Raw genomic sequence first — 12988 nt, forward strand, 5'->3', positions numbered from 1 at the left:
TTTGATTTGGATTATGATTTGGTACATGTGATTTAAATCAAGCAATCACACGATTCAAATCATAGTTGTTTTATAAAAATTTGTATGGTCATTATTCAAACTAGAATATGACTCGCGCGTTGCGCGAAGTTATTTAATCTATTTTTCATATTTTATGAAATAATTAAAATAATTTTCTAGATATAACTTTATTGATGTAGAATTAAATCGTCTCTCAAAAAAGTAAATTTGTTTTGTATAAATGATATATCACTATTAAATTTTAAATTTTATTATTATAATGTTAAAAAAATGATATTCGAAAAAATATATATTTCTATTTGTTAGGATTTGAACTTGTGACCTCAAATAAAATCTCAATACATGATTTTTTTTTTTTTAGAAGTGGTGAATTTTAGAAAATATATTCAGTTAACTAAGCATATTTAGTAAGAGTGATTCTTCTGTCAGAATTTTTAGTTTAAAATAAGTTTTAAATCTATATCTTTCAAAATACTTCTTATAATAAGTATAAAATGTTGTAATGAGTTGAATATTGAATATGTTATTGATATATAAGAAAATTATATATGTAATATATAATATTTTTTCCCATCTAAAATTATTTTAAAAACTTAAATAAATTGATAAACATAGGGAAACTGATTGTTGTGATTTTCAACATAATAAATAAAACACAACTGTCCATTCTATCAACTTAATTTTCATGAGAATACTTTCGGAAGAATGTAATAAGCATAAAATAACACTGATACACGCTATCACTGCTTAGTATCAAAACAACTAAGATCTCACATTTACAGTAAAATAAAACAAACAAAAAAAAGAATACAGAAGAAGATATAGGATAAAAATTGTATAAAAATAACTTGTGGATCTTAAATTGTATTTTAATTTTTGCAAAGTGATTTTAATATCAAATGTTAAAACTAACAATTGGATTGTCATAAGAGTGTTCTGTGTTGGAAATTGTATGACGAAAGAGTCGTATAACATTTTGTTTTAAAAAAAAGCTAGAATTATTTTAGATATATTATATGAAAAAGATATGTAAAATTTCTTTTATTTTAATTTTATTAATTAAAAAATAATTGCAAGAAAAATAGAAATATTGTTTTATAAGTTTTTATGAGAATATGTAAGTAATTATTATATTAATATATTTTTATATTTTTAATTTTATAATTAAAAAAAATATTACAAGAAAAATATACATATTGCTTTATAAGTTTTAATAAAATATGCAAGTAGTTATTAAATTAATATTTTTTTCTTCATTTTTCGGGATTCGAACTCGTGACCTTAAGTAGAGACTCCGTGTGATTTTGAAAAGTGAAAATAAATTTAGAAGATGCCACGTAGAATTATGATTGATGTGGCAAAAATGGTTTGATGTGACAAAAATAATTTTATGTGTCAAATATGTTGGAAGTCTATTTTAATATATATAATAGATCATACACTATTGTGATCCACATCAAGGTGTTTTGGGATTCGAACCAGACACTTCCATGATTCGAATCACAAAGGTTGTGCCAAAATCCTGATTTCTAATCGAATTATTGATTTAAATCAACCATATGCTTCATTTGAATTAAACTTTAAAAATTCTTTGTTTTAAGCTTTTTTACTAAAAGAAAGTTTCAATAGATTCAAATTGAATTAAGTGAGGGGGTATATTCAAGGTACAATTCTACAACAACGTATCAAATTAAAACTAAATCGACAAAATCAAAAAACAAACTACAAATATAAAAAATTACAAAATATCAAAATATAGATGAAATGCACTTTTACTAAATGGGCAACTTCAGTCTCTCCTGTTTAGATGTTTGGCAAATTTGAGATATTATTTGAATTGAATAATTTAATTTGGTTCCAATTATTGATTTTGATTATTTATCATCACACAATTGATACATGAACTCTTGAGACAATTGATACATGTTCAGTGCATAAAATTTATATATATATATATATATATATATATATATATATATATATATATATATATATATATATATATATATATATATATATATATATATATATATATATATATATATATATATATATATATATATATATATATATATATATATATATATATATATCACTGCAAAATAAAATTACTCTATTTACAAGCAACACAACCAAAATGCACATATCACATCAGGTACACAATTTAATTTCGGACATTAATTACAACAAAAAATACGAATATCGAATAAGAGAGAAATTTAAACACATGAATAAGCTAAATTAACAAAACACACCAGCATGCATTATCAACCAAAAACATGCATAAACGACAATAAGTTCGTAAAATACGAGAAGTTTAACGAATAGATATTTAAACTTAAAAATTTAAAAACTATACTAGAATAGAATAAGATGCAAATCTATGCATGATAAATCATGGGAGGTCAGGTGGAAATCGATCATCTTAAAGAAAATTTGAGTTCTTGAAGGATAAAATCGAACCATTAACGTTCATATCTTCCTTCAGAGAGGTCAGTAGAGAAGTCAATTTATCTTGTCACTTGAACTTCAGCGGCCATCTTCTCTTCATGAGAAATATGAAATTTTTCTCTAGCCCTTGAGAAGATTTCTCTCGGCGTTTTTCCTTATCCTTTGCATCATCCAAGATATTATTGAAACAACTGTCGATGTTGGCCTTGATAGCAAGAGTAAGACTCTTGGATGAGGCAGGAGCAGATTGAGAAGTAGCCTTTCAAGGAGCGTAACCTTCGGGTGCTTCCTCGTAGACGATGAAGCTATCCTCGTTGATCCTACAAAAGTCATCCTGATAGAAATATTCACCCTTATCGACATGATAATACTTTATTTTCTTCAACATTGGCCTATTTAACAACTTCGACGCTTTGACGAGATCAACTTCCTCATAAACGATACAATTCCTTTATAGGAAAATCACAAAATGATCCAAATTTTGATTGTATACATCTTCTTTTGCTAGTCTTGAGGATGTTCCACTAAGATACACTTGTCTTCATTGAATCCCAGACACTCCTTAACCTGATATCAATGAAGTGAGAAAGGCATGCGTTATGAATATATTTGATTATATATAGTCCTTGTAATGATTAGATACTTCTTTGCTTGAATTTATAATTCAACAAACTTGGATGATGGTTCAATATTGATAATGATTTAGCCCACTCAAATCATATTACTTTATATCTTCTTATATACTTCTTGACCGATTAATGAACACACTAATTTCTTTTTCTTTTAAAGGATCTTCATTGGAACTATCTTCATTGGAACTATCTTCATTTTCCTTTACAAACTTTAAAAGTAGAGGTCTTCAAGAAGATGCTTATTGTCTCTTCATTAACATTTTCTCCTTTTCCTAATTAGCTTCATATGCTTCAAACTTCATGATAAATTTGTTTTTCCAAACAAAATTGAAATATCTAAAGTCTTTAAGTTATGTAGCTAGGTTTCTATTTACTTGCACATAGATCTTAACACTTTGTGAACACAATCCTAATTTGATAAAGTCAATTTAAATTTCTAACTTGATGATTATAAACCTCTTAAAATAATGATATTAAATTGCTTCATATATCTCAAAATCATTTAACTAATTCTTATCAAGTAAAGATGGTATCTTTTCAATCATATTGATTTTGCTTTTTGAATATGGGAGTTCTGTTGAACACACCATTTGGATCGTTATAGTTCATATCCTCAAATTTTGAAGTCGAAAGATCTGATCAAAAGACTAGCTGTGAGGCCAATTGTTGGAGGAGAGTATGAGAATCAAATGGTCCAGAAAGGAGGGGAGTTGAATAGGTCATTCCCTTAAAAACCATTCTCAAAAACATTTTCTTCAAAAATCAAAGTTTTACAAATAAATGCGCAAATTACATAGAGAAGCGAAAGATATCAAATTTTTTATTAATTATATGATTGGATATCACATTTAACTATGATCATCAAAATCACAAAAACTGAGATATATGAAGTTGTTTAAACAAAACATTCAACAATTATCATGATTCAATTTTCACACAAGGTTCAACTTGAATTTGATTAATCGAATGCTCAATCTACTATCAATAGTTTATATAGTCATAAATCATAATCACCAAAAAGAATATCCAAATTACTAAATCTATTAGGAACCTACAATTATACAATAAATCACTATAAGCAGATAAATTCTATTAACATGTGATGATAGAAATACAATAAAACCTAAGTCATGCAAATATATATAGAAATGTAAAAATAGGGATAGAGAGATTGTACACCATGTTTATATTGGTTCATCGTGTTCGTACTTGCTTTTTGTTTAGTTCAGTATTCAATGGTGAACCACTAAAAGTTCATTTGGTTTTCCATTTATTTTGCAAATTAATATACAGAGTTTTGGTACAACGGATAATTAACACAACACTGAATACTTCAAGCCAATAAAAAATTAAGCCAACGATAATCTAAATTTGGATTTCTTTTCTGTTGTAGCAGAATACTCAAACTGTTGAATTCACAAAATCTTTACTTGATCTTGACCCAAATTCCTTGCTAGACCCAAAGTTCTGCTTCAAGCTTCTATTATGCAGCAGTCTTTAGTCAACTCTACTTGCTCCTTTTCTGAGCCTTTGTTCTACTCAAGGATCTTGAAATTTTCTAACTTCTTTCTGCAACTACCCTTCTTTTGATGCTACCGAAGTCTTTAGTGGAACACAAAATAATATTTTCTGGTTGGAATTCAGTCTCCAAGTACCATAATCACATTATCAAATCTTTAATATGATACACACAAAAAATATTCACAAAAAAATTAGATTCCATAATGTACCTTGTACCTACTACTCACACTCAATCTTTAGAGTTGAGTACCACAACAATGGGATTTCCTGGTTCCAGGTTGAAGATGATTGATTATCTTGTAGAAACTCACATAACGCCTAAACAATCTAACTCAATCAACACACTATGAAGTTTTTTATATCAAATATACACACATCCACGGTTTGAAAAATTCTCATACCAAAGTCCATAGCCGTGTAGGCACCAATGTTCATACTCATACTTGTGTCATATAGATACCTAAGCACCCAAATCTGTGCCTATTACCCGCATTTCTAAAAGAAAAATCAATCAATAATAAAACATCATATAATTTTAAGTTTTAACACCATTATAAATATTTTCAAAGATTTTTATTAATGAGGTATGAAATAAATGAACACTTATAGAAAAATGCGTGATAGTCTAATAGTGATGTATTTTTTTTAAAATATTGATAGACATATATTTGTATATATTAATATAAACTAAAATATAGAAATATGTATATTGTGCGGGTATGAGGCAGAGTGGGTACTAAGGTATTGTAGCCACACTTATACCCGCTTATTTTACTGAGTTATTACACATGTACGTGCTCACATCTATTTTGTAGTTTTTTATCTTATTTTTTCTGGGTATCCACAAGCATATGGTTGATTTGATCCAAAATTCAATTTGAAATTAGAATTTTGGCACTGGCTTTGAAATTCAAATCAAGGAAGTGTCTGATTCGAATCACATAAGACTTTGACGTGAATTGCAATAATGTAGGACTTGAATCATGATCAGACAAAATTTTAAAAAACACATATGATTCAAATCATGTGATTACTTGATTTGAATCACATTTACCAAATCATGATTTGATTCAAACAAGACATTTCTAAATTTTATCACCTTGATTCAAGTCATTCTTTTCTCTAATTCAAATCATAACAGTATGATCTGACTTAGGGATGACAATAATGCTTATATTGTGATTCAAGGCACACATATATTGATTGATTTTTACCATCTTACTCAAACTAAAAATAAATTGCAATGAAAGATTCAGGGTTTAGAGTTTAGGATTTCTAGCTTGTGACTCAATGCACGCATATATGTCTTTGAACAACTTGTTCAAACTAAAAACAAATTACAATGGATTCAAATCTAATTAAGTGGGAGGGTTGACTCACTATATAATTCTACAATAAACAATCAAATTACAACTAATTCGATAAAATCAAAAATCAAATTACAAATAGTAAATATTACAGAACATTTAAAATACATATGAAATACACTTTTACCAATTGAGCAATTTCAGTTGATATTGTATTGGCCAGTAGTTCTTCACAAAAAAATTCAATTTGTCAAAAGCTTTTTAGATTAACCATTCTACTTTAAAGACCTTGGTAAGCTAAGAATTTTCTTGTGTTTGGAGAGTTCATGGTCAAATACTGGTATTTTTGTTAATCAAAGGGAGTACATCCTTGTATAGAGTTTATTTTGTGTTTATTCTACTTGTTTTTTTTTAGTTGTATGCTTAATTGGGTAGATTGTTTTTCTTTAATGTAGTTGTGACATTTAAGTTCTCAATATGAAAACTCATTGTAACTATTAAAGAGATTGCAAATTCAAAAGTGGCTATCTAACATATATGTATAGTATTCAATATATACATATGAATATGAATCCATTTGTTTAAGCAATAATTATAAATACACTTAATTCAATATTTCATCTTTACACATAGTGCACTCCATGGATCCCTTTATAATTCTCCATTCGTATTTTTTAGCTAACAATTATTTCTCGCAAATAGAACAATGAATGGCCGTTTTTGAAGGAATATGCCTAGACCTTAAAACTAACGTCAAAAATACTCACAATACATGGTTTATGGCCGACTAACATACATCAAAGCTCTCTCTTTTACGTACTCACCACATGTGCATCCTTTCATGTGAGCACAAAAACGAGAGAGACTTGACGTTGCTAGCTGGCCATAGCCATGTAGTGCAAATACTTTTGCCATCGGTTTTGTACATGGTCTAACTCCTTACAAAGCTTGGAGGCCATTGATGAATCTGCGTAAAATAGTTGTTGACTAAGCACTAGGAAACATACATACTACTTATTTTCTTCAAATGGTATACTTACAATTGATGAAAATCATATGCATGCAACTGCACAGACTAATTCATAATCCATCCAGCTAAATAGAATCACAACGAGCGGCAAAGCTCTGGATTCGAATCCATGACATCTAACATAACTAATCCACCAGATAACAAAAAGAGAAAAATTTACATTATCTGACTTCTAACTTATTTTCTTCATACACACGCTTATCATTTCCGAGCTCACAAGCTGTGCCGTCTTGGCTATACCCAAGTCATTTGACAACTTCTTGCATAACTACAGCATAAATCATAGAAAAAAACTACATATCAGCCTTAGATTTTCACAGAAAAGTAGCGACAAAAGAAAGAAAGTCGATATACATACTTGTCTATATACAGTTGCATCTCCATAAGATTTCCTTAGTTCTACTACATACAATGATGGACCTATTTCCAAAACCTGTTCAAAATCAAAATCCAGATAGTTTCATAATGTCAGCAAACTATACCAAAACTCGTAAACATAGAAATCGTAACCAAGTCTCGACATGCATTTTATTTACCTCTGCTGCAACCGAGAGGCTTCCTAGACTTTTATGCGCTTTATTCTCGTGTATCACTTTCAACTGAAATTTCAAGTTTTTGCAACAATGTTTAGCCAAACCACAGTTTTTTCAATTATGTTTAACGAATATAAATAATAATACTAAGTTACTTACTTTTCCGTTTTTTTTCTGAACGCTAAAACCCATCTTTATTACAATGTCCTCAATCTTTTCCGTCAAATCTTTCGGAGAATGGTTCGATGTAAATCGTATCTTTCTCTCCGAGACATCCTGAAACTCGTCAAAAACACATCGTTCGTTCAATTGATTTAACTTTGCGTTAAAACTAGTAAAGTTCAATTTTCTGATACTCACCTCTTTCTCGAAAAAGCCAGAGAGGTCTAAACACGAAGACATCCCTATCAACTGAAACGCATTGATTAGCTTCGGCGATTTTGGACTAGCCAGGTCTGCTTCAGTGCACTGAAACAATCATAAGCAGTTTTTTTTCAGATTATGTTATGTAACAGTGCTAAAGGATCGCCATTTAACAACATTAATGACAGATAGCTTAGAGTGCAAGAAAATATACCACTTCTTGGATGGAAAAGGCTTCGTCGCCAATGTACACATCATCTTCCTCGTCGTCTCTGTTTGCAGGATTATAACCCTGTTTAAACCATTCATCTTCTTTAATCATAGACATTGTTATTCTTGTTTCGGGATTCGGATCAAGAATTCGCTTTATGATGTTTTGAGCGCCAGGTGACAACCATAACGGAATTTGAACATCTCCTTTGAAAATCTATAATCGGCGAGATAAAAAGCGTATCGATTAATATTTAGCATAAAAACAATTACAAACTATACAGCGTAGAAAGACGAACGAAATTCACCTTTTGATAGAGAACTGCGAGATTTCTGTCGTCGAAAGGAAGGTATCCTGTTAGAATTACATATAAGATAACACCACATGACCAAATATCCGATTTCGCACCGTCGTAGCCTCTATTGGCAAGAATCTCAGGGGCAACATAATTTGGACTTCCACAAGTTGTATGTAGCAACCCATCTGCCTGAAATTTTAACATATTTTATTAGAACTAACATTTCAATTAAGTGCTTATATCATATAAGTACTTTTTTATAAGCTATTTCTCTTACAAAACATAAAATAAGGTCAACATATTTTCATATTATAAACTATTTTCATAAGTTATCATGGTGAGCAATGTTGTCCATGGCGGAGAGCCAAAATCCCGCCATACCAGGCACTTTGCGGCGCCGTTATACCAGATTACGGCAGTGAATCCAAAATCCACCTTGTATATCTGCCATAACGACGCCGTATATATTTGATAACATTGATGGTGAGCTTATAGAAATAAGTTAAAAAGCTGTTTTCATAAGCTATTCCTAATAGTCTTATAAGTGCTTAAACCGGTAGATAAACTCAAATAAGTTAATCCAAACAGTCAAGCAAGTGCTTACCCCACAATGTTGCGGAAGAGCACTGAGGTTAAAATCGGTTATCTTTATGTTCCCTTTGGCATCCACAAGTACATTTTCTAACTGCAATAAGACACAAATTTTGTGATTAAACTGCATGAAGTGGATTATATGTATAGTTTCAAGGATTTTGAAAGAACCTTAAGATCTCTGTGGAAGACACCTTTGTTGTGGCAGCAGCTCACACCATCAATCAATTGTTGGAACATCTTCCTACCATGAGCTTCTGTTAGTTTACCTTTTGATGCCTGTGAAGACAATTAGGTAACTCATTCATTTCATACCCAAGGTATCAGATACTAATACATCAACACCAACAATAATTTGAAAAAATAGTAAAAATTGAATGTAACTACGTGCGCCAGTGACATGTAAGTGTCAGACACGAGTATCGGATACTAACACATTAATACTGATAATAATTTAAAAAATAATAATAATTGAATGTAACTGCGTGCGCTATGCGCCGGTGTCATGTAAGTGTCAGACACGAGTATTAGATACTAAAACATCAACACCGATAATAATTTGAAAAAAATAGTACAAATTGAATGCAACTACGTACGTCGCGTAAGTATCATGTAAGTGTCGGACACGCTTCAATGTTACTAAATGGATAGTAAAAATTAATTAAGGTGCAAATGTTGCTTACAATTTTGTCAAATAATTCTCCTCCATTCACATACTCAAGCACCATATAAATTTTGGTTTTGCTAGCCAAGACCTGCATAATCATCATCATAATAATAATTATTATAATAATTAATCATAATTAGAATAACAAAGCTTAAAAGGTAAGTTGCATTTGCATTTGCATTGATTACTTCTTTTCCATTTTTCCATTAAAAAAATGTAACTTATATTACAAAGGGACTAGTTATACATAATTGATATTTCTATCCTAAGCTACATATGTAATGTAAAGGATAAGACCAAAAATTTACTATACATAAATAAATGATATATTTGGCCAATTGCATATTAGAATATTTGTGGACCCTTCAAGGATTAAAATAGTAACTTAATGATAGACTAGTTAATGGAGAACCACAAAATAATTTATTATTATGCCATAATGTTGGCAAACTATAGGTGGAAGCTATTTATAAATATGTATTAAAATTATATTATATCAAAGAATGTAACATAGCTACCACATGATATTCATGAGTGGAACCCACACGACAGAGCAAACAAAAAATAATGAAAACTTGAAGTGGTACTTGATTGTTTCTTTCTGAAATGTAAGAAAAAATTATTATATTATATCAAATACGATAATTTAGGGGAAAATGACATCTCATGTCATATCAATCATACACTAATATGACATTAAATTTTTTATATTAGGTGTTATAATTCATTTTTGCAAAATCAACTTATTTTACAAGGCATGTGAATTATTCTATCTTGATAAGAACCGAAGGAATAAAAACAAGAATTTTAAGCATAAAATCTAAATGTGTATTCCAAGGTTCGAAATTTATGGATTCCTAACGTGTTTTGGTTTGATAACTTTGTTCCAAAATTTAGCATCGTCACAAGTTTTTCCACTACTAGTCATGTCCCTTTTCAAAACGCCACATAATTAGGGGTCCACAATAAACTTCAATCAAGAAAAAAAAAAGAGTCTTTGTGGTTCTAACAAAATTGAAGGAATAAGTTAATTGCGGAGGAGGAGGAGCGGTAGGGTTTGGTCCGTCCGACATTTTTGTTTTGTCCGCACCTTTTTATGAGATGAGTCAGAGTTTTAAATTCGCACCATCTAATATGTCTGTTCCGCCTTCCACTAGACATATATATGAAAATTTATAATTTTTAGATTTAAAGGGTACTATGTCCGCAGTCCCGCCCCACACTCATTTTTTGAGACACAAAACAAACATTTAAGTTTGCATCCTCAATAAATTCTGCCCCGCTCCGTTTTCTTACAAACTTTTACGGGATGGGTCTAAATGGGACGGATATTCCTGTTTGCCACTCCTAGTGGTGATGGTAAATTGTAACCTCACTCTTGAGTGTGAAGTTCTAACCTAAGTTATTTGTAAACAAATTATAGGATTCAAGACAAAGACATAACACATGTCTTGATATATACTTGAGGAAAATGGTCCCATAAAAACGTGTATCCACAATATGTGTTTATACATTTTAGACATAAAATAAGCAATAATTGTTTCAAATGTGGATCTAGTTTATGGCAATTTTAGTTCACAATTAATTCGATTTGGATTTGTCACACATGCACAAACTTTATGTCAGTACTAGTGGGATCGGAGTTGAAATTCACAACACATAACTCTAAGGTTCAAAGTTCGAACTCAGATGAACACATCTAATCTCACAATATCGACTTCTGGTACTTATAGTAATTTAACAAGTATTATACAATTCATTTGTGGTTAAAATTGTAACAATTTTAGTACTTCTTCTATTCACTATTATTTGAAAATATTTTTTTAAGAAAAAAGTAATTCATGAATGACTAACTTTAAATATATGAATTTAATACTAAAACAACTGAACCCAGAAACATAGAAACACAAACAAAGACCAGTTTTTCTTTTTTTTCATTAATACATTCAAAAACTGAAAAAATTAGTAACAATTTTCTGAATCATAAAACATTACCTCGTATAACCTAACAACGTTAGGATGTTTCAAAAGCTTCAACGTCGATATCTCCCTTTTAATCTGAGAATTCCAACCGCCACAAAAAAAAAATTTAACAAAATTAAAACTAACATTAATCTGAAATTCCAACAGAGAAGATACGGAAAAAAAAAACATAAACCTTAAAAAAAAACATACCTGGTCAGTGTTGTTGAGATCAACAATCTTATTTTTCTCGAGAATCTTAACCGCAAAAAACTGTTCCGAATCAGTGTTTCTTGCTAACTTAACTTTTCCGAAATTTCCTTCACCAAGTGTTTTTCCCAATTCGTATTTCCCCAATCGTATTCCTTTGCATTCTTTCTTCCTCTCTTGGTTTATTATCACCATTCCCAAACTCAACAACCTCTCTCCTCTCTCTCTCTCCTCTTTCTCTCTCTAGACACTTTTCTCTGAAGAACAAAATCAATAATTACAATAATTGTGAGAGTTATTAAGAGAGTAATAACTATAGCGAAACGGGTTGAAAAGAGCCAAGGAAAAGGATTAGGCTATAAATTAGGAATTAAAAACACGTTTAAGAATAATAAATTAACATAAATGGATAGATTAGTGGGATTGTGAATGAATCAAAGATTCAAAGAAACCAAACAAACTCAACCTCTTCTATTTGCTTTCTTGCACCTTTGTGTTTTGTTTTGTTTGTATTTGTTTTTTTATGCTTTGAACTAAATGGCTATTTATACACTTCAAGAGCCATTTTATTTATGACCAAATAAATAAATAATAATAATATTTATTTATTTTTAAAAAATTTTAAATAAAAAAATCTTTTTTTTCCATAAGAATAACGTTTCTAATAGACAAAATAAAATAAAAAATTTGAAGATTAGATAAACTAAAGCAATAGTATCTCCTCTATTATGAAGGAATAATGTTGAATGAAAGGGAATATTCAATTATGATGGTATGCAAAAACTATATTATATAGTCAAATATGGTTATTTTATTAAGGATCTATGTACATTGGTGATAAAACTATTACAAGTTTTTTTATTGTGTATTAGCCCATCACACGTTGGCATGGTAATGGATAGGTGTCTATCATTTTTAATTTTGATATTAGAATGTTGAATGATGGAGGAACAAAGACTTTGTAGAGAAATTTACGAGTTGTTTCTTTGAGGAGCGGGCTTCATAAGTTTAATTGTTAAGAAATGTGGTTGGACCTAACTTAACTCTATAAAACTGGTTAATAGAATGAAGATTGTTCTCAGTTATAAACACATATTCAGATCTTATATTATCCGATGTGAGACTCTTAATATTAATTGATAATTTTTCTCTCACAATGTGGTAGATTTCAAAGTGTTTTATTTTTTTATG

The 12988-nt window shown here is 29.7% G+C and overlaps 1 protein-coding gene and 1 non-coding gene across 3 annotated transcripts; both read right to left on the reverse strand.

Moving 5' to 3' along the window:
- Window positions 1-628: 628 nt before the first annotated feature.
- Window positions 629-771, reverse strand: LOC131637158 (small nucleolar RNA snoR135). The gene has a single exon (XR_009294284.1). It is a non-coding gene; the product is annotated as a small nucleolar RNA snoR135 (small nucleolar RNA).
- Window positions 772-6488: 5717 nt separating this feature from the next.
- Window positions 6489-12350, reverse strand: LOC131637157 (CBL-interacting serine/threonine-protein kinase 1-like). Of its 2 annotated transcripts, XM_058907744.1 has the most exons (13): window positions 12264-12350; window positions 11801-12054; window positions 11621-11683; window positions 9642-9713; window positions 9130-9237; window positions 8972-9052; window positions 8377-8556; window positions 8073-8285; window positions 7856-7963; window positions 7655-7771; window positions 7499-7561; window positions 7321-7395; window positions 6489-7230 (listed from the first exon to the last, which is right to left on the reverse strand). In XM_058907744.1, exons 2-13 carry the CDS (start codon window positions 11990-11992, stop codon window positions 7135-7137), a joined length of 1368 nt encoding a protein of 455 aa, XP_058763727.1. In that variant the 5' UTR covers window positions 11993-12054; window positions 12264-12350; the 3' UTR covers window positions 6489-7134. The 2 variants fall into 2 exon arrangements, with proteins under 2 accessions (XP_058763727.1, XP_058763726.1); XM_058907743.1 differs by having other exon boundaries at window positions 11801-12323.
- Window positions 12351-12988: the final 638 nt, after the last annotated feature.

This window comes from Vicia villosa, unplaced genomic scaffold, assembly GCF_029867415.1.
Source record: "Vicia villosa cultivar HV-30 ecotype Madison, WI unplaced genomic scaffold, Vvil1.0 ctg.001932F_1_1, whole genome shotgun sequence".
Lineage (NCBI taxonomy): Eukaryota > Viridiplantae > Streptophyta > Magnoliopsida > Fabales > Fabaceae > Vicia > Vicia villosa.

Excerpts from the sequence above, each read along its gene's own strand:
- LOC131637157 (XM_058907744.1), bottom strand. The coding sequence starts at position 11,992 with ATGGTGATAATAAACCAAGAGAGGAAGAAAGAATGCAAAGGAATACGA. Across the intron at positions 7,772-7,855 it reads CTGGCTTTTTCGAGAAAGAG|GATGTCTCGGAGAGAAAGAT; the intron begins GTGAGTATCAGA and ends GACGAGTTTCAG. Across the intron at positions 7,396-7,498 it reads GCCTCTCGGTTGCAGCAGAG|GTTTTGGAAATAGGTCCATC; the intron begins GTAAATAAAATG and ends GATTTTGAACAG.